Consider the following 20316-nt stretch of genomic DNA (forward strand, 5'->3'; position numbering starts at 1 on the left):
GAATATTTTCAGCATTTTCAAATCCACGCAAGATAACTTGAGCAAGGAGATTCAAGAGTCTGCAGGTGCTGGGATCCAGAGCAGCAAGCAATCTGCTGGAGGGATTCAACTAGTCGGGCAGCTTGTGTGTGGTAGGGGTTGTGGGGATAGAAATGATGTTTAGGGTTGAAACCTTGCATCAGGAACAATAATGTTTTGAAAAAGAGTCATTTTTATAAACTAACGCATGCAGATACACATATAGAATGATGTAAAAACAGTTTCACAATTTGAAGTTTATAAATTTTATGAGAAATTATTCTAAAGTAAAATGGAAATTCACTGATTTCACTTACTCTAGCTTGTTCCCCGATAATGTCTTGTCCATCATGATGATGTCCCATTAGACGTATTGTTCTTATATAAGGATGTATAATGTTTATTTTAGTTACTCTCATTCCTTCGATGCTAATACACAAAATTGTCTTCTATAACCAAGCTGAGTAACGCTGAGCATCATTAAAAAAATGTCAGTGTAGCTCTTTGCAATACTGCACTCAAATAATGTAAAAATATATTGACTGATGTTTCCTGTGGGTATAAGTCTACATTGTCAGAACTGCAGAAAGTTCATTGGCTTAGCTCTTACGATTTCCTGATAGTCAAGTAATACACTTTTTATATAGTCAAAAGTTATTTTTAAAATATAGCTCATATTTTCCTATATTTATGCATTTCACACACTAGGGACTTTCATTTATTGGCAACATTTTGAATTATGCCCGCATTTATAATATGAATGATTTCTAGCCATTCACAAACTATAATGTGATGAGGTCAAAAACAAAGAGAAATCGGAATAAAATAGGAAGTGCTGGGAATTCTCATATTTCTACATGTGCGGTATTTGATTTAGAAATAATTGGGAATTATTTTTCACTGTTTGCACCAAGGTATTTTTGTTTGAGGTCAAGGATGCCAAAATCGTGACCGTCTTCAAGAAAAGAGACAGACATAACTATAGTGTAATTGCAGAGGGATCTCCTTACTGTTTGCCACAGGGAAAATCATTATCATTTTTTTCTCAACAGCCACTTCTTGGAACTGCTTCCTGAATCTCACAATGAATTTCTTTTGTCTAGGGATGTAATAGGCATGCATTTCCATTTGCACAGACAGGAACGAATTAGGATTGTTAGCATGGCTTTATTTGTAGGAGATTATGTCTCATAAATTCAATATTTTTGAGAGTGTGACCAAGACGACAACAACTAGTGTTGGCAGAATTTCAAATGGTGATGAGGAGGCATATAGGAGTGAGTTAGATCAGCTTGTTGGGTAGTGTTGCAACAACAACCTTGCACTCAATGTCAGTAAGACCAAGGAACTGATTGTGGACTTCAGGAATGGAAGGTGAGGAAACACACATTAGTCCTCATCGAGGGATCAGTAGTGGAAAGGGTGAGCAATTTCAAGTACTTGGGTGTCAGTACCTGAAGCTTTATCCTGGGTCCAGCATATTGATGCAATTACAAAGAAGACATAATAGCATTTATTTTTCATTATCAATTTAAGGAGACTTGTTATGTCACCAAGGGATCTTGCAAATTTCTACAGATGTAATGTGGAGAGCATTCTATCTGGTTGCATCATCATCTGGTATGGAGGAGCCACTGCACAGGATTGTAAAAAGCTGCAGAAAGTTACAAACTCAGCCAGCCCCATCTTGGGCACTAACATTCTTAGCATTGTGGGCATCTTCAAAGGATGATGATTTAAAAAGTCGCCACCTGTCATTAAGTACCCCCATCAACCAGGACCTGCTGTCTTCTTATTGCTACCATCAAGGTGGAGCTACAGAAACCTGAAGACACATACTCACCATTTTAGGAACAGCTTCTTCCTCTCTGCCATCAGAGTCCCGAATGGACAATGATCCCGTGCAAACTACCTCACCATTTTTCTTTTTGTGCTTTGCTTCCCTTTTTGCACTACTTATTTAATTTTTATATGTATTTCTTATTGTAATTTAAAGTTTATTTATTATTATGTATTCCAAGTATTGCTGCCCTAAAACAGCAAATGTCATGACATATGCCCCTGATATTAAACCTTATTTATAATTTGATTCTGATGATTGATGTGGATTGAGTGGTACACATTGTTTGCATGGACTAGTAAAGCCTTTGCCAATGTCTTGTAAACAGGCTGGTCCTGATTGTTAGAATGCATGAGATTCAGAGTGAGAAGGCAAATCTGTTTCAAAATTGGATTCGTGGTTGGATCTAGAGAGGGAAAAAAGGGGAAGATTACTTTTAATTTCATAACCCAATCCATCACAGCCAAAGACCTCCCCACCATTGTATATGGAGTGCTTTCACAAGAAAGCAGGATTCATCATCAGTGTCCGCACCATGTAGGCCATGCCCTTTTCTCACTATTACCATTGGGCAGGAGGTACAAATAGCCCTAGGTTGAACATCACCAGCTTCAGGATTAGTTATTACCCTACAACCATCAGGCTCCTGAACTGACATAGATAACTGTATTCACCACTGTTCTGAACTGAATCTGCAACCAACAGGTTCACGTTCAAGGACTCTTTACAACTTTATGTTCTCTATTATTTTTATTTACATCATTTATTTGTCAGTTTTTGTTTGTTTTTTTGTAAAATTTTACTGTAAGTGCCTGAAAGAAAATGAATCATATACATTGATAATAAATGTATTATGAACTTTGAACTTTGATCAAGCTAGTGTAGATGTCTGTTAGATTTTCAAGGATATTGCCAGGAAGGGAGTGTTTTAGTTATTAAGGGAGATTATATAGACTGGGGAAAAAGTTCCTGGAATGAAGGACACTGAGGGGTTACCTTAGATATGATTTATAAAATCAATTACTTGGATGTTTTTCCAAGGGTAGTGGAGTCTGAAACTTTAAGATTTATTTAAGATAAGAGGGGAAAGATTTAAAGAGAATCTGATGGTCATGTTTTCCCACAGAAAGTGGTGAGTACAGTTCCAAAGTGTACATGGATAGGACAGCTTTAGAAGGATGTGGACCAAATACAGTACAAAGTTAACCTAAACCTTCATAATCAGAATGCAATGTCCTGATGATTGTTTTTCAATGCACTTATGAGGCTCAAACTTCTGACATAGATTTCTGATGTACATTATTCATGTATATTAATATTTAATTAATTTTCTTTTAGAACATTTTAGAAATTTGTTACTATTTCATTTTAGTAGTGTTTATGTTATACAGATAAAGCAAAATTTATGAACGCTAATGACTGACAGCTCACCAGACTGGAGGTGGAGCTCTGCCTCCTGTCAACACTGCTGGGGAAGTCTTATGGTGAAACTTTATGTTACACTGGTGGAGACCTTGTCAGCAATCAGGCATTACTGATCAAGTCTCACACTCTTCTAGTCAGACCGAGATAGATCCTCAACATCTAGATCAGATAAGTAAGACATAGAGAGACCTGGTTTAACTTTAATAGGTGGTAAGCCCCTACTATCAAGCTGTGGCTCATTTTAGATTTGTGTGTCTAGGGTTTAATTTCACAATTAGCATTTGACTCAAGAAACTGAGAAGTGAACTGAAGAACTGTGGAATGACAGACATACAGCATGAAATTTAACACAACTTATGAAGTGACACATTGTTCCAAGAAGAATGAAACCAGATAATTTGAACTAAATAGTATTGTATGAAAGAGTGTAGGAATAGTGATGTATGCACGTTTTGAAGATTAAAAACTTGCATATTGTTGAAAGGACTCATGTGATCCTCAGATTTATCAATACAAAAACAGAGAACAAGAGCAGAATAACTGTGCTAATTTAGTAAACACTAGGTAGACCTCAGCTGGAGTATTTTGTTAAAGTTTAGGCACTATGCTTTTGGAGGAATTCCAGAGCTTCAGAGAGCATGCAGAGGACATTTATTAAAATGTTGCCGAGATTGAGAGTGAGTGAGATATTAAGAAACGAGGATTGTTATTAAGAAACTGAAAGGATTACAGGAGACTTGATACAGGCTTAAGGATAATGAAACCGGGAAGACGGATTTAAGGTAATTTGCAAAAGAAGTAAAAAGCAGGTGTAAGTAAAGACTAGCTCGATAACAAATTCATACCTTTGGGATAGACCAAAGCCAATGACATAGAAACTTTCAGGAGAGATTTTAATAAAGATACAAGCTGGAGAAATAATTTATATTTCGATTAAATTTTATTAAATTATAGCAGATTCATGTCACCAACTTAGTTTTGACTACTTCAGTGTGTAACATTGGGCCACAGATATCAGATGTTTCTGCATGTATTTTCTTTCAACCTTAGTCATTATTCTCAGGCTTCCATCCAGGTACAAATACTGATTTTAACCAATGTTTCGATGAGAAACTCTGCTATCTTCATCAGGGACGATGCCTGGGCATGTCTAGTCCAGAGGTGTTTATATCTCCGTTGTCAGTCCCTCTTGATTGGTTAATTCTCATCCAGTCAGGTTTCTGATGTGCCACTTGTTTACAATTGATTTCCAGTTTTTAATTAGAGAGAGACCTTCGTCTTTGTTAAAATTGTTTTCTGCTAGTTTTATTTCAATGACTTCTTTCACTGGGTGGTCCCAACAGCCATTGGCGTGGCTCAGTACTTTTGTGCTGTTGAAGTCAATCCTATGGTCATTGTGAATGCAGTGTTCTGCTACCACCGATTTCTCGAGGTAACTCAAATGGATATACCTACTGTGTTCATTGTTGCCAGTTTCCATTGTACATCCTGACTAATCGAAATACAGAGGGAATCCTGTAAACACCAGGCATCCCGAGTCCCACGTCATCTTTGACTTGCATAAGTTGTGGTTCGAGCTTCCTTATGGGTTTGTGGTGGTATTTCTTCAGGATCCTGGCAATCCTTCCAGAAACTGTGGAAATATAGGGAAGACAGGTGGTAGTGACGGGTTCCTCATCGTTGTTAGGTTTCCTAGTTTTCCATTGTAAGTTGTCTATAGTGTACATTTTCAGATAAAGAAAAATATTGGCAGTGACTTGATTTGTAAAGCAATACGAAGGAATTATTAAGGTTATAGTCATGTAGCTGTTGCTGATGCATGAATGGAAGAATTTCAGTGAAGAATGTTTACATTGGTACATTTAATTTACAAGGTGCATTGTAGTGAAATTCAAGACAACAAGCATGTATCTAGAGCGTGTAGTCATACTTATTTTTATAACTGTAAAACTTCCATTAACTTGCAGTACTTGGCAATTTAATACTATAAATTACAATTTGCTGGTAGAAATTTCTCACATTATAATTGTAGCCTGTAACCAGTGGCAGAATTGTAGATCTCAAATTGGGTTTCACAATCATAAACATAATTCTTTGGCACTGTTTTTATGTGGACCATGTGAATGCATATATTGGTAACCTCTTTGGCTCTATTTTTGTTGAGAAGTCAGGGAGAGATTGTGGTGACAATGTTAAGATCTGGAGGGAGGGTGGAATAGGAAAATTCTCTGACATTATTCTTTGATGGTGAGATTGAGAGTGTAATGAGGGACTATCTGTTGTTGTTCTTGAAAGAAAGTGGGAGAAACAGTAACAGTGTTGTTGAGAAGGGAATCAGTGGCTCTGAAATGGTAGGCATGTAGATAGATGGGGAGGGTCAACTTCAGATTTGGATAACTAATTCACATTCGCCAATGCCTTGATTTAAAGGCTGTGCTACTGAGATCATGTTCTGGAGTTCCTCAGGAAGATGCTCACAAAACAGTGTGTCTGTGTTCCCATAAGATGTACCAAAAGGATATTAGTGTAGGAGATGACATCCCCTGGAATGGACTTGATATGGATATTTGGGTTGCAAGGTGACTAACTGCAGGCATTACCCAATCAGGTTTTGTAAATATTATATAAGAACATAATATAAGAAATAGGAGCAGGAGTAGACCATCTGGCCCATCAAGCCTGCTCCACCATTCAATAAGATCATGGCTGATCTGCCCATGGACTCATCTCCACCTACCTGCCTTTTCCCCATAACCCTTAATTTCCCTACCATGCAAAAATCTATTCAACCCTGTCTTAAATATATTTGCTGAGTTAGCCTCCACTGCTTCATTGGGCAGAGAATTCCACAGATTCACCACTCACTGATGGGGCAACACCAGCTGACCTAATGTGGATGTCAAGAGGAGGTAAAATCAGATTTAACTTGTTTGTTCAATTTAGAACATGTCCTTTCTGGAGCTCTGCCAGCTCCAGATCTTACTCACATTCACATGCAGATGACATGAAGGTTGGTGGTGGTGTGGGTGGTTTAAAAAGTTACAGCGTGACATCGATAGAATGCAGAGCTATTGATACAGTAGTTAAGACTATACGATATAGGAGTAGAATTAGGCCATTTAGCCCACTGAGTCTGCTCTGCCTTTTTATCAGGGCTGATCTATTTTCCCTTTCAGCCCCAATTTCCTGCATTTTCCCCTATCCTTTCATGCCCTGACTAATCAAGAACCTATCAACCTCTGCCTTAAATATAGTTAATAACTTGGTCTCCACAGCAGCCTGTGGCAAAGAATTCCACAGATTCACCACTCTATCCATTCTATTGAGGCCTTTCAACATTCGATAGGTTTCAATGAGGATAACCCTCATTTTCTGAAACCCACTGAGTAGAGGCCCAGAGCCATCAAACACTCCTCATACGACAAGCCTTTATAATCCTGGGATCATTTTCGTGAACATCATTTGAATCCTCTCCAGTGTCAGCACATCCTTTCTTAGATAAGGGGCTCAAAACTGCTCACAATTCTCCAAATGAGGCCTCCTCGCTGCTTGATAAAGCCACAGCATTACATACTTGCTTTTAAATTCTAGCCCTATGGAAATGAATGCTAATGTCGCATTTGCCTTCCTCACCACCAACTCAACTTGCAAATTAACTTTTCTCCTTAGTCCTTTTGCACCTCTGATTTTTAAATTTTCTCTCCATTTAGGAAATAGTCCTTACCTTTATTTCTACTACTAAAGTACATGACCATGCACTTCTCAACAGCCACTTCTTTGCCCATTCTCCTAATTGGTCTAAGTCTTTCTGTAGCCTCTCTACTTTCTCAAAACTACATGCCCCTCCACCTATCTTCGTATCATTTGCAAGCTTGGCCACAAAGCCACCGATTGTGTCATCCAAATCATTGACATGAAAAGAAGCGGCCCCAACATAAACCTCTGTGGAACACTACTAGTCCCTGGCAGTCAACCAGAAAAGGTTCCTTTTATTCCCACTCTTTGCCTCTTGCCAATCAACCACTGCTCTATCCATGCTGGTATCTTTCCTGTAATACCATGGGCTCTTAACTTGTTAAGCAGCCTCATGAGCGGCACCTTTTCAAAGGCCTTCTGAAAATCCAAGTACACAACATCTACTGATTCTCCTTTGTCTATTCTGCTTGTTATTTCATCAAAGAACTCTAACAGATTAGTCAGGCAAGATTTTCCCTGAAGAAACCATGCTGAGTACGGTCTATTTTATCATGTGCCTCTAAGTACCCTGAAACCACATCCTTAACTATCAACTCCCAACCACTAATGCCAGACTAACTGGCTTATAATTTCCTTTCTTCTGCCTCTCTCCCTTCTGGTTGAGTGGAGTGACATTGCAGTTTTCAGTTCCTCTGGAACCATGCCAAGATCAATTGATTCTTGAAAGATTATTACTAGTGCCTCCATAATCTCTTCAGACACCTCTTTCAGAACCCTGGGGTGTATAAGAAGGAATATGGTGTGTTCATATTCATTATTCAGAGGGTTGAATTCAAGGGCCACGAGGCAATTTGGCAGATCTACAAAACTCTGCTTCGACTACACTTGGAGTATTGTGTTCATTTCCTTATAGGGAGCTGAGGAAGCTTTAGAATGGTTGCAGAGGAGATTTACCAGGATTCTGCTTGATTTAGAAAGCCTGTTATATGAGGAAAAGTTGAGCGAGCTAGTGTTTTTCTTTTTGGAGTGAAGGAGGATGAGAATTGATTTGATAGAGGTGTAAAAGATGTTGAGAGTGGACAGCCAGTGCATTTTTCCCAGGGCAGCAATGGCTGATATGAGAGGGCATAATTTTAAGGTGGCTGGAGGAAACTATAGAGAGATGTCAGGTTGGCTTTCTATGCAGATCATGGTAAGTACTTGGAATGCTCTGCTGGGGGTAGTGGTAGAGACAGGTACATTGGGGTACTCAGGCACATAGATGATAGAAAAAAATGAGAGCTATCTGGGAGGGAAGGGTTATATTGATGTTGGAGTAGGTTAAAAGGTTGGCATAACCTCATAGGCCAAAGGATCTGTACTGTGCTGTAGTGTTGTATGTTCTATGAAATGTTGACTGGTTTCTTATTTCCACAGATATTACTTGACTGGCAGAGGTTTTCGAGCATTTATTTTATTTGTTAATATTCCAGTTTCATTTATTTTTCATTATGTAATTAGATTTCCAGACAAAATAAACAAGCATTTGAGCAGAGTGCAGCCTTAATAGTGTTCTATTAGGGCAGATTGGTCTGTTTTGGGAAATTAGTTCAGAGAGGAAGCATGCTTTCAACAGTTGTTAAAAGGGAGGTGTACAAAAAATTCTTCAGAGTACTGAATGTCTGGAACTCTCTGTTACCAAGGATGATGGAGGCCAGATTATTATCAAAGTCAATGTTGAGTCTATTTTCATATGCACAAGTACTATGTAAAACTTACTACCAGCAGCATCACAAGCACATAGTGTTAAACAAGCAGCATTCACAAGAAAAATATAAACATATAAATATTTTTCTCACGAAACCACAGTTAGAACAGAAAATACAAAGTTTTTTCATGGCAAAGTAGTCAAAGTGGTCACAGTATTGTTAAAACTTAATGATCAGGGTTTTTCCCCAGTTGGTTCAGGAATAGAATAGGTTGAAAAATAAATAACTATTTAGAATGCTGTCTAACATGGAGGCCAAGAAGGGAAAATTTGAATGTTCAGCATTTTAATGTTTGGTCAAAGCACCAAAAGGTTGGCCTCTATGTTGAGATAATTTTGAAGATGTAAGTCACACAGAAGAATTTGTTGATGGTAATAAGGAGAGAAAACAACAGTCATTTGAATGGATGGTCTCTGGCTTGTTAAGAGAAGTCCATCTATGCATTTATGGACTAGTGATCTTACTGCTGTTTTTGGACCTGACTATATGCAAAAAAAAAAGTCACTACCAATCAATATTGACTATGCTTCAAAAATAATAGTCACCAGTATTATTTGCCAACCAGTTTCTACAGAGGGTAGTCAGAACTACCCAGCACATCACCAGCACCATTCTACCCTTCTTCAAAGACATATATACAGAAAGGTGCAGGAAAAGGTCCAGTAATATTATGAAAGATTTCACCCAACCTGCCCAAGTAGTTTGTCCCACTCCCATCAGGACCGTTTACTTTCCCTCAGCAGTTAAGCTGATCAACACCTCCAACCACTGATACAGTCCTCCATGCCCCAACCACCACTACTTTATCATTTTCTGTCAGAGTCCTCTTATGTACAGACACTCCTGTGTCTAGTGTCACTTACTGGACCATCAGTCTATGTATATAAGCTATCATGTGTATTTATATTTAATGCTTTTTTATTATTATTGTGTTCTTTATCTTATTGTGTTTTCTTGTACCGCATCGGATCTGGAGTAATAATTATTTTGTTCTCCTTTACCCTTGTGTGCTGGAAATGTCATTAAACAACCTTGAATCATAAATCTGTAATCAATCTATTTTGAAAATAAATGTAATCACCAAGTGCCTTTTTCATTATACGTAATGATCTATTGTATTTCATTTACTGAGCTTGCATAGTTCATCACAATTGGTTCATAAATTTGTTTTCCAGTTATAATGATGATGATAGTATTCCTGTATTTCCTCCTGCTCGAGCACGCTGGATTCGAGTCATTAACAAAGTCCGAATGCAAATCCAAGAGGTAGGATGAAAGTTTAGGTTCTTCTAACTGTTCCTGTTTCCAAATGCATAATTATATATTTAATTGATTTCTTGCTCCATATTGGAGACTATCATTAATTCTTTCTTATTGCAAATTCCATTTCGTGATATTGATGGTCTATGCTGTTGAGTGCTTACATATTATGAAATAGTGACATTTTGCTTGCCACAGTGCTGAGGAGAAAGCAGATTGCGTAGAGGAAGAGAGAGAGTTTAAGAGAAGTGAGCGGGGGCAGTTGACATATTTTGCATGTCACAGTTCCCAAAGAGACATTAGATTGCACATAATTAGGCACTTGGCAAGGACCAATAAAAATAAATTGGTTTTAAGTGGAGTGGCCATTCTGTGAGTGAGCCAGTGTGAAAGCGGGAAATTGAGACTGTAGCTTATTGAGGCTTCTGTGAGAAGTACAGGTCATAGGCAGATTTTTTTTGTCATTATTTATCTTACTTTCTTACTGCACATTTAGAGCCATGGGGATGTCTGCTAGGATAGTGGAATGTTCCTCTTACAGGATGTGGGAAGGCAGAGGGACCTCCAGTGTCCCTGACAACTGCACCTGCAAGAAATGCGTTCAGCTGCAGCTTCTAACAGACCATATTAAGAAGGTGGAACTGGAATTGGAAGAATTCTGGATTATTTGGGAGGCTGAGGGTTGATTGACAGGACATTCAGGGTGGTAGTTGCACCCAGTGTGCAGGGCACAGGTAACTAGCTGACTGTCAGGAGGAGGAAAGGGGATAGGTAGCCAGTGCAGAGTAACCCTTTGGCCATTCCCCTCAAAAGTAGGTCTATTGCTTTGGATACTGCTGTGGGGGGGGGGGCGGTGGAAATGAACCCCTAGCAAAGGAAGGTCACAGCAGTTAGGCCTCTGGCACTGAGTTTAGCTCTGTGGCTCAGATCGGAAGGGAGGTGGAGAAGAGGTGAACTGTGGTGATACGTGATTCATTGGTTAAGGGAACAGAAAGAAGGTTTTGTGGATGAGAATGAGATCCTCCAGTGGTTTGTTGCCCTCCAGATTCTGGGGTCAGGGACACTTTGGATTGAGTCCTCAGTATTCTTAAGTGGGAAGGTGAGCAGCTAAATGTTGTGGTCCATTTTGGTACCAATGACATGGGTAGAAAGGGTGACAAGGTTCTGCAAAGTGAGTTCAAGGAGTTAGGTGCTAAATTAAAGGACAAGATCTCCTGGGTTGTGATCTCAGGATTGCTACCTGTGCCATGTGCTAGTGAGGCCGGAAATAGGAAGATCTTACACGTGGCTAAGAAGATTATGCAGGTGAAAGGGCTCTCTTCCAGGGAAGATGGGACTTGTACAGAAGGGATGATTTGCACCTGAAAAGAGGGGGACTAATACCCTAGCAGGAAGGTTTACTCGTGCTGCATGGGTGGGTGGGATGGGGTTTAAACTAAAGTTGCAGAACTAATTCTAGAGAACCAGAATGCCAGAACAGATAGTGGAGTGGTTGTGGAGAATTGCCTTCTATAAAAAGTTGACCATAGTGGGACTAATTTTCTAGCTGTGTATATAATTCAATGCAAAGAATATTGTAGGAAAGGCACATATGCTTAGGGCATGGATCAGCGTGTGAAATTATGATATTGTAGCCATGAATGAAACTTGGTTGCATGAGGGTCAGGACTGGTAGTTCAATGTTCTGGGGTCCTGTTTGTTTTATACATGATAGAGCAGAGAGATTAAAGTGGGAGGGGTGGCATTACTAGTCAGGGTAAATGTTATGCCAATGCTCTGTCAGGACAGACTGGAGAGTTCATCTAGTGAGGCTTTTTGGGTAGAGCTGACAATAAGGAAGTTATGACCACATTAATGGGATTGTATTAAAGACTACCCAACAGTCTGCAGGATTTATGAGGGACCAATTTGTAGAGAGATTGCAAACTTTTGCAAGAAACATAAGATTATGATAGTAGGTGATTTAATTTTTCACATATTGACTTGGATTCCCATATTGTAAGAGGGCCGGGTGGGATAGAGTTTGTCAAATGTGCTCAGGAAAGTTTCACTAATCAGTACATGGAAGTCCCAACTAGAAAGAGTGTGATACCTGATCTCCTATTAGGGAACAAGACAGGGCAGGTGAGAGAAGTTTGAGTAGGGGAACACTCTGCATCTAGTGGTCATATTGCCATTAGTTTCCAGGTAATTACGGAGAAGGAATGGGCTGGTTCTTAGGTTGAGATTCTAAATTGGAGAAAGGCCAATTTTGATGGTATCAGAAAAGATCAGGTAAGTATGGACTGGGCCAGGTTGTTTTCTGGCAAGGTATACTCGCTAAGTGGGAGACCTTCAAGTGAGAATACAGAGTTTGTATGTTCTTGTCAGATAAAAGGCCAGGGTAGCGAGTTCAGGGCACCTTGGTTTTCGAGAGATATTGATGCCCTGGTTAAGATGAAAAAGGAGGTGCATAGTAGGTATAGGCAGGTAGGAACAAATGAGGTAGTCAAGGTGTATAAGAAATGAAAGAGGACACTTAAGAAGGAAATCAGGAGGGCTAAAAGAAGACTTAACGTTCCTCTAGCAGACAAGTTGAGGGAGAATCCTAAGGGCTTCTGCAGGTATATTAAGAGTAAAGGGATAACAAGGCACAAATTGGTCCTATGGAAAATCAGAATGGTAATTTATGTCTGGAGCTGAAAGAGATGAGGGAGATGTTAAATGTCTGTATTTACTCAGGAGACAGACACAGAGTATATAGATGTGAGGCAATGCAGCAGCGAGGTCATGGGCTTTATAAAGATTACTGAGGAATATTACAGAGTGTTTGCACTCTTGAGGCAAATTAAGGTGGATAAGTCCCCAGGGCCTGGTAATGTGTTCTATCAGACCCTCTGGGAAGCTAGTGCAGAAATTGCAGGGGCCCTAGCAGAGATATTTAAAATATCCTGTTACGTACCCCGTAACTGGGTCACTTACCAGCAAAGATAGAGAGGTCCATTGAAGTCTGATGGTACTATTTTTTAACAGTATTTATTGATAAAAAGACACAAAATAATATTAATGCAAACATACAGATAATATACTTCGTCAATACTAACTCTAAAAGCGCGGGTATAATAATAATCAATAAGAAATAGCTCTATCGTTGTCTAGGGGATAATGTATTGTCCGATGGAAATACAACAGTCACTGTTAGTTCCTTCAAGCTGCAGCTCTTTGGGTTTAAGAGAGAGATGGTTTTAAACTTGCCCAGGTCTTTTATGATGCCAGTCCTTTGAGTCGGGGGAGTTGATTTCCTCGTTGCTAGCTAAAAGCCGTTTTCCGTGGTTCCAGCCACCAGTCCCAAGCAACGGAACTGAATGCACGTGGCCTCCTTCAAATGGCTTCCCGCTATTACTGGATCGCTAGCGTTCCTTCTGGTGCGTCTGAGGGGCTGTTCCTACAGACCCTCTTTTATCCTGACTTGCAGGGTTGTAGATGTCAATCAGGTTGGGGTGATGCAATCTCTTTCTCACCCAGCCCACTTTTGCCTGAGGGCGTTCACGTAGCATAGCATCTCAATCCACAAATGTGTCTCCAAGAGACAATGGCCATGTCCCGTGGCTTTACATCGCCGGGGAACGAGGCATTCTGCACGTCTCTCTCTCATTTCCTGGGTCCCCTGACCCAACCCAATAGTGATCTTGTGATTCTCACAAAGGAGGGGGCTGCAGGCATAACAATCCTAAGCCACGGGTGAGCCAATGGAGGATTGGAGGATAGCTCATGTTATTCCGTTGTTTAAGAAAGGCTCTAAGAATAAGCCAGGAAACTATAGGCTAGTGAACCTGACATCAGTAGTGGGAAGGTTATTCTAAGGGACTGTATATACAAGTATTTGGATAAACTGGGACTGATTAGGGATAGCCAACTTGGCTTTGTGTGTGGTAAGTTGTGTCTAACCAACCAGAGTATATTTTGAGTAAGTTAATCGGAAAGTTGATGAGAGAAAGACAGTGGATATTGTCTATGTAGACTTTAGCAAGGCCTTTAACATGGTTTTTAACATGGGAGGTTGGTCAAGAAAGTTCAGTCACTTGGCATTCAAAATGAGGTAGTAAATTAGATTAGACATTGGCTTTGCAAAGAAACTGGAGAGTGATACTAGATGGTTGCCTCTCTGACTAGAGGCCTGTGACTTGTGGTATGCCGCAAGGATTAGTTCTCGGTCTGTTGATGTTTGTCATCTATATCAATGATCTGGATGATAGTGCAGTAAGCTGGATCAACAGATTTGCAGATGACACCAATATGTAGTAGACAGCAATGAAGACAAAGCTTGCAGCAGGATCTGGACCAGCTGGAACAAAGGGCTGAAATATGACAGATGCAATTTAGTGCAGAGAAGTGTGAGGTGTTGCACTTTGGGAGGACCAACCAGACCTTACACGGTGAATGGTAGGGCACATTTGGCTATGGTAGAACAGAGGGATCTGGGAATACTGATCCATAATTCCTTGAAATTGGCGTCATAGGTAGATAGCATCATAAAGAAAGCTTTTGCGGCATTGGTCTTCATAAATCAGTATACTGAGTACAAGAGTTGGGATGTTGTTTTGAAATTGTTTAAGACATTGGTGAGGCCTAATTTGGAGTTTTGTATCCACTTTAGTCACTTACCTATAGGCAAAATGTAAATAATATCAAAAATGTGCAGAGAAAATCAACAAGAATGTGGTCAGGATCTGTGGACCTGAGTATTAGGGAAAGGTTGAATAGGTTAGAACTTTATTCCCTAAAAGAGAAGATTTTATAGAGGTATACACAATTATGAGGACCATACGTAGGATAAATACAAGCAGTCTTTTTCCACTGAAGTTGGGTGAGACTACAACTTGAGGTTATAGGTTCAGGATGAAAGGGGAACACTTCACTGAAAGAGGGGTGAGAGTGTGGAACAAGCTGCCAGCACAAGTGGTGGATGTGAGGTCAATTTCTAAGAGAAATTTGAATAGGTACATAGGTTGAGTTGAATATTGAGCGCTCTGGTCCGGGTGCAGGTCGATGGGCCAAAGCAGATGAATAGTTCAGCATGGACTAGATGGCCAAAGGGCCTGTTTTGTGGCTGTAATGACCCTGTTACTCTATACACAGAGCTAGATTTTATGAGTATGAAACAAGGAGCTGGAGTGGTTATTATCTGGCTGATTGAGCCATCTGTTTTATTCAGTGATATGGTTGAACTGCTGCATCAGTTCTCCATCAAAGAGCCTCCCACTTATCAGATATCTTTAAAGACACTCTCTTTAACTGTGAACAGCCTTTCCCAATCTACATTTGTGATTTCCTGTCTGATGCCATCAAAATTAACCTTCCTCCTAACCCAAGTTCATTTGCTTCCCGTTATCCAAGAATGTTGATCTCAGTTTTGAATACAGGGAATCTTTAAGCATATATTGATTTCTGGGATAGAAAATATAAAATTTCAAGGATTTACAGCCCACTAAATGACTGTCTCAGTGGCTATTTTTTCTCCAGACCATCAGCCTTGATTCAGGATCTCAACTTAAAAAGTTGACCATCAGCTTGTCACCTCAGAGGCTGCTTAATATGCTAAGTTCCTTTTTTTTATTTGTTCCAGATTCCAGCATCTGCAGTGTATTGTGTGTTCTCTCTCCTTTAATAGTTGCCTTCTTATTTAAAGGTGCATCCCAGCTACCAGATATTTGTTGATTAGTTTCTGAAGTTTTATGTCTTCTTGGTATTTCCACAGCTTCCTTTGTTGCCTGACTTTGTTTTGTTAATAAACTTCTATGTATCGAACACTGCCTCATTTAGCAGATTGATGTAGATTGCAAACAGTCTACCAATCCTAAATACTCTCATCCATCTGTTGATTCCTGTTGGATATTTTCTGTCCAGTTCATAACTGGCACAAAAAGAGGATGAGATCTGGGGTAGTCTTCAGGGGTCAAGTGGCTCACAATTCCTCTTTCTATTTTCTCATGTTTCTATTAAATAATTTTCAATTTATGCTTTATTCTAAGCCCATGAAGCTAATGTTGTGTAGCAACCCATTGAGTTGTACCTTTTTGAATGTCTTCAAATAATGCTAATAATTTACATTTACTGGTTTCTCCTTATTGAGTCTTTATAATTATACTCTCAAAGCTTTGGCAGACTTGCCAAACCTAATTTCCCATTCATAAAATTGTGTTAATTCAAGTCAGTGAAATGTTTCAAGTTTGATCATGCTCAACTTCAAGTCTTTTACCATAGAAACATAGAAAATAGGTGCAGGAGTAGGCCATTCGGCCCTTCGAGCTTGCACCACCATTTAGTATGATCATGGCTGATCATCCAACTCAAAACCCTGTACCTGCTTTCTCTCCATACCCCCGATCCCTTTAGCCACAAGGGCCATATCTAATCATAGATATGATTATCTAAATATCTAATCGTAGATAATAATCTCCAGATTAACTTGATCAGTCTTTAGATCAAGGGGCAAATTCTGAAAAAAATAATCCTAAATACTTTACTGTGGACAATAGAGTATTAGAAAAAATAGTTTTAATGAGACCATTGGGAAAATAACCTAATAGTGGAATTTATATATATGTTTAAATACGAATCACAATGAAGCAAATATGATGCATTTTGAGGAGATTTGGAAAAAGAATTGTCTTTCTTATGACATTTTGACCTTTACTACCGATTTTTAAAAAAAATTACAAAAACTATTTCAGTACAAACAGTAGAAAACTTAAAGATATTATTTGTTAAACAGATATAGATTAAAGCAAATTTTCTGTAAAATACGTAAATGAGTGAATTTTAATTCTCAAAACAGTTTACATGTGATCATATCAGAATTGTGAATATGAAATAGGGTAATGTAGGTGATTGATTCACTCAGAAAGCATGTGTCATTTAACTCATAGTGAGGGTTTCTTAATTGTTTTAACCATTGATTTTTAAAATTAGGTCATAAAATATCTTTTCAGCATTACCTATCTGAATAATTTCAACATCCAAATTATGTTTGGCATTATTTCTCAGTTGAATGGCATCAATTTCAAAATTTAACTGAGCACATCCTTATTTGAGTGCCCCCATGTTGTAGAATGTTTTCCCTCTTCCACTTGTCTTGCAACTTACAAAATCTCTTGTAAATCCACCTTAGTGCTATTTTCACATCAGAGATGCACATGATCCATCATTTACCTGACAGTGCTTCTTGGAGAGCGCTATCATTATGAGCCTTTTGGTGAATGGCAAAATTAGCTCTGTTCCTCTAACATTAGGATCTATGCGCTGTGCACTTCTGCAACCTCTGTCCTTTGTGGTCACACATATCCTTTATCTCTGATCTCTTTTTAATTGTGGCTTCCCTGATTTCCTTCACGAAAACACCCAAAAAGTCATTGCTAGCTTCTCCACTGCTCTCAACTCCAAATTAGGGTTCAACTCTCAACAACTATCAAAGGCCGGCAAGATTTATGCCCCTATCCCATTGGTGCCAGACCAATTTTTACCTTGTCCAGTGAATCAGCCCATGAACCTATTTCCCAACCCCATTTCCACTTCCATCTGTAAAACTGTAACAGAGGCTTCGTGCATTAATTGGAAGCAAATTCTAATACAGCAGGACAGTAACCTACAGTATTCAGACATTGCACCATCACTTTTATGATCTTTTCAAACATTAGGATTTTTAAGCAATTATATCTTAGCCACTAGAAATTTGCATCTGAATGCAGACGAAAAGAGCTGAATCTATGAGCTAACTGCTTTTACAGCACTACTTATATGCTGGGAAGACCAGAAGTGCAATGTTTCTGCTCCCCACTCATCACCATCTACCTAGCTGCCCTTTGCTCTCTCATCAATGCCAAACTAACAGAAGATATTGTGAACGATGGCTAATGGCTTAGTCAACGAGATGGCTTTTAAGGTGGCAAAACCGGTGGAATAGGGAAGGTATTCCACAACATGGAGTCGAGACTGCAGAACATACAGCCACCAATGGTGGGACAAAGAAAATCTCAGGTTCTGAAGAGCAGTTTTCTCAGAGTAGTTTATTTACGTTTATAAACTGCAGAGTAGTTTATCACTGATATTTCCACTTATTTTTCCATCTTTCTTTGCCACTGTTGCATTAATCACTTAAGAGCGTTACTTTAGAGTACAGAAGGGAGCCAGTTGAGTTGATGGTAGTTCTTTGTGGAGTAATGCAGTCAATTCTATTCCCCTACTTTTTTTCTATTGTACTGCAGTATTGTCTTTTTGTTTTACTTCCCTTTTGAAAGCCATAATTCTACATTCATCACTTTTTAGACAATGCATTCTACATCATAAATCATCATTCATTAAAAATGCTTTTCTTCAAAATACAGAACCTGTGTTTTTTGCATCCCTGATCTCTGTTAATTTAAACATTTTCACATTTAACAAGATTTTGTACATCACTACCTATTCTGCTCTCAACTCTCTGCTTCAAGTAAAATATTCAAAAATGTCTTGATAGCTCATAACTGAATTCCTTTATCACTGGAACTACTCTTGTAAATGACTGGAAGATATTTTGTTGTCATATTCCACCATTTTATGCTTTTGCTGAATTCTTTTATGAATGATCAAGAGTTCATTTAATGTTATACTGTATTACAGTGAAAATAGATTTGTTTTCCCAATGCTTGTTTCCCCTTATTTTTACATTGTAGTATAACCATAACTTTCGCAGATAATGATCGGATTGTTGTTGTTCCATTTTTTGAAATATTTCTGCCTGTTGATGAAATGCATGGACTTCTATGGTAGCAGTTGCTTTTTAATTTGAGGTTTTGCTTCTATATGCCAAACCCCTGACCTATTAGAATTTGCAACCCTGCAGTTATAACAAAATAAGCCTATTGTTTAAGTAGTTCATTGTATGTTATAATTATATTTTTAAGCAACTTAGCTAAATTGATATAGATGGAAGAGAACCAATTATACAGAATTCTATTGTACAACTTCTGTTTATTTCTCTTCTTGAAACTGGACAGCTTTGACAGCTTAATTGTATTTGCCCTTTGAGTTTCATTTTTGTCTAGCAGAGTCAGTGCTTTCAGATAAACTGTAGTGCTTTGATCACATTTAACTCAAGAGTTGACAATGTTCATCACATGATCAGGCATTTCAAGTTGAGATAGAATGGAGTCAACAGCTGGAAAATTTCCAAGTTTGAAGGAATGGTGGTGGAGGAAAGAGAGAAAATAGCTCAAATCTATCCTGTTGAGCGACTTTGGATTATTTTGCCAATTTCAGAGCTGAGAAGCCTGCAGTTGTTAGTGCAGCCCCATTGGACTCCATGAGGCACAGGCATAACCACAGCTGGCAGCAATGGCAGAGTGAAAGATGAAACTGGTGATTTAGGTCAATACCAATGTTGGGACTTCCCAAGCAAAATGTGTACATGCCATGATTTACGTTGTCATCAGGGTTGAAGATCCGCACTTTTATTCCCAGAGATCAATAAGGGTAGCCAGCAATTAACCTGAAAAATCACAGTGTGAAGAATAAAGGGAAATTAATACAATTTTATATTCACCAAAAGTTCATTACAATTGAGAAGACACATTACTTTCAGATGTAGGTAATATTTCAAATTCCAGTTTAGCAAGGCAAAATACCTGTAGAAAAGCAATTAATTTGGCCAGCTAATTAAATTGGTTTAGGAGGTTATTTCAGATTATTAAATCCATGCCAATTTGCAGCAGTCCCAACCCCCTCCCTAATTTTTCCTTTAGATAGATAGATAGATACTTTATTCATCCCCATGGGGAAATTCTATTTAGTCAATTCTCCCCAAGTTCCAATCTGAACCCTCTCCCCACCTTTGAGATTCTACCACTGACCTGTGTACTTGGGCAATTTACATTGGCCAGTTAACCTGCCAGCCGTTGGGATTAGAGAAGAAACTGGAGCATCCAAAAAGAAACTCCCATTGTCACAAGAAGAATGTGCAAAACTCACATATATGGCATTGGAGGTCAGCTTTGAACCGGAGTTGTTAGAGCAGTGAGGCAGTAGCTCCACTAGGTTCACCATCATGTTTTTTTAATCAAATCATGTAGAATTTTAGTTGTTTCCTTTAATTTATTATTTTAAAGGGATGTAATCAACTTTAAATAAAAGAATGCAGCACAAGTTCTTTCAGACTTTAAGTGATAACTGCCTCCAGATTGGCCTCAATAGCCAGAGTAGGTCCACTCAGAGCCAACAGTGTCACATGGGTAGAGGGTTTGCTGTACCAGTTCACAAAACCTTTGTTTTCACCTTCCTTGAAGTGAAGTGACATTTCACTTGTATTGGGGACAT

At 38.9% G+C, this 20316-nt stretch overlaps 1 protein-coding gene across 5 annotated transcripts in view; it reads left to right on the forward strand.

Moving 5' to 3' along the window:
* The window catches only part of LOC140737748 (protein unc-13 homolog B-like), a 464929-nt gene that overhangs the window by 286283 nt on the left and 158330 nt on the right, over positions 1–20316 (forward strand). For all 5 annotated transcript variants that reach the window (XM_073064362.1, XM_073064363.1, XM_073064365.1 and 2 more), the window contains one exon: positions 9903–9993. In XM_073064362.1, the coding sequence (XP_072920463.1) occupies positions 9903–9993 (91 nt within the window). The remainder of the gene's footprint in view (positions 1–9902; positions 9994–20316) is intronic.

Source organism: Hemitrygon akajei, chromosome 13, assembly GCF_048418815.1.
Source record: "Hemitrygon akajei chromosome 13, sHemAka1.3, whole genome shotgun sequence".
Lineage (NCBI taxonomy): Eukaryota > Metazoa > Chordata > Chondrichthyes > Myliobatiformes > Dasyatidae > Hemitrygon > Hemitrygon akajei.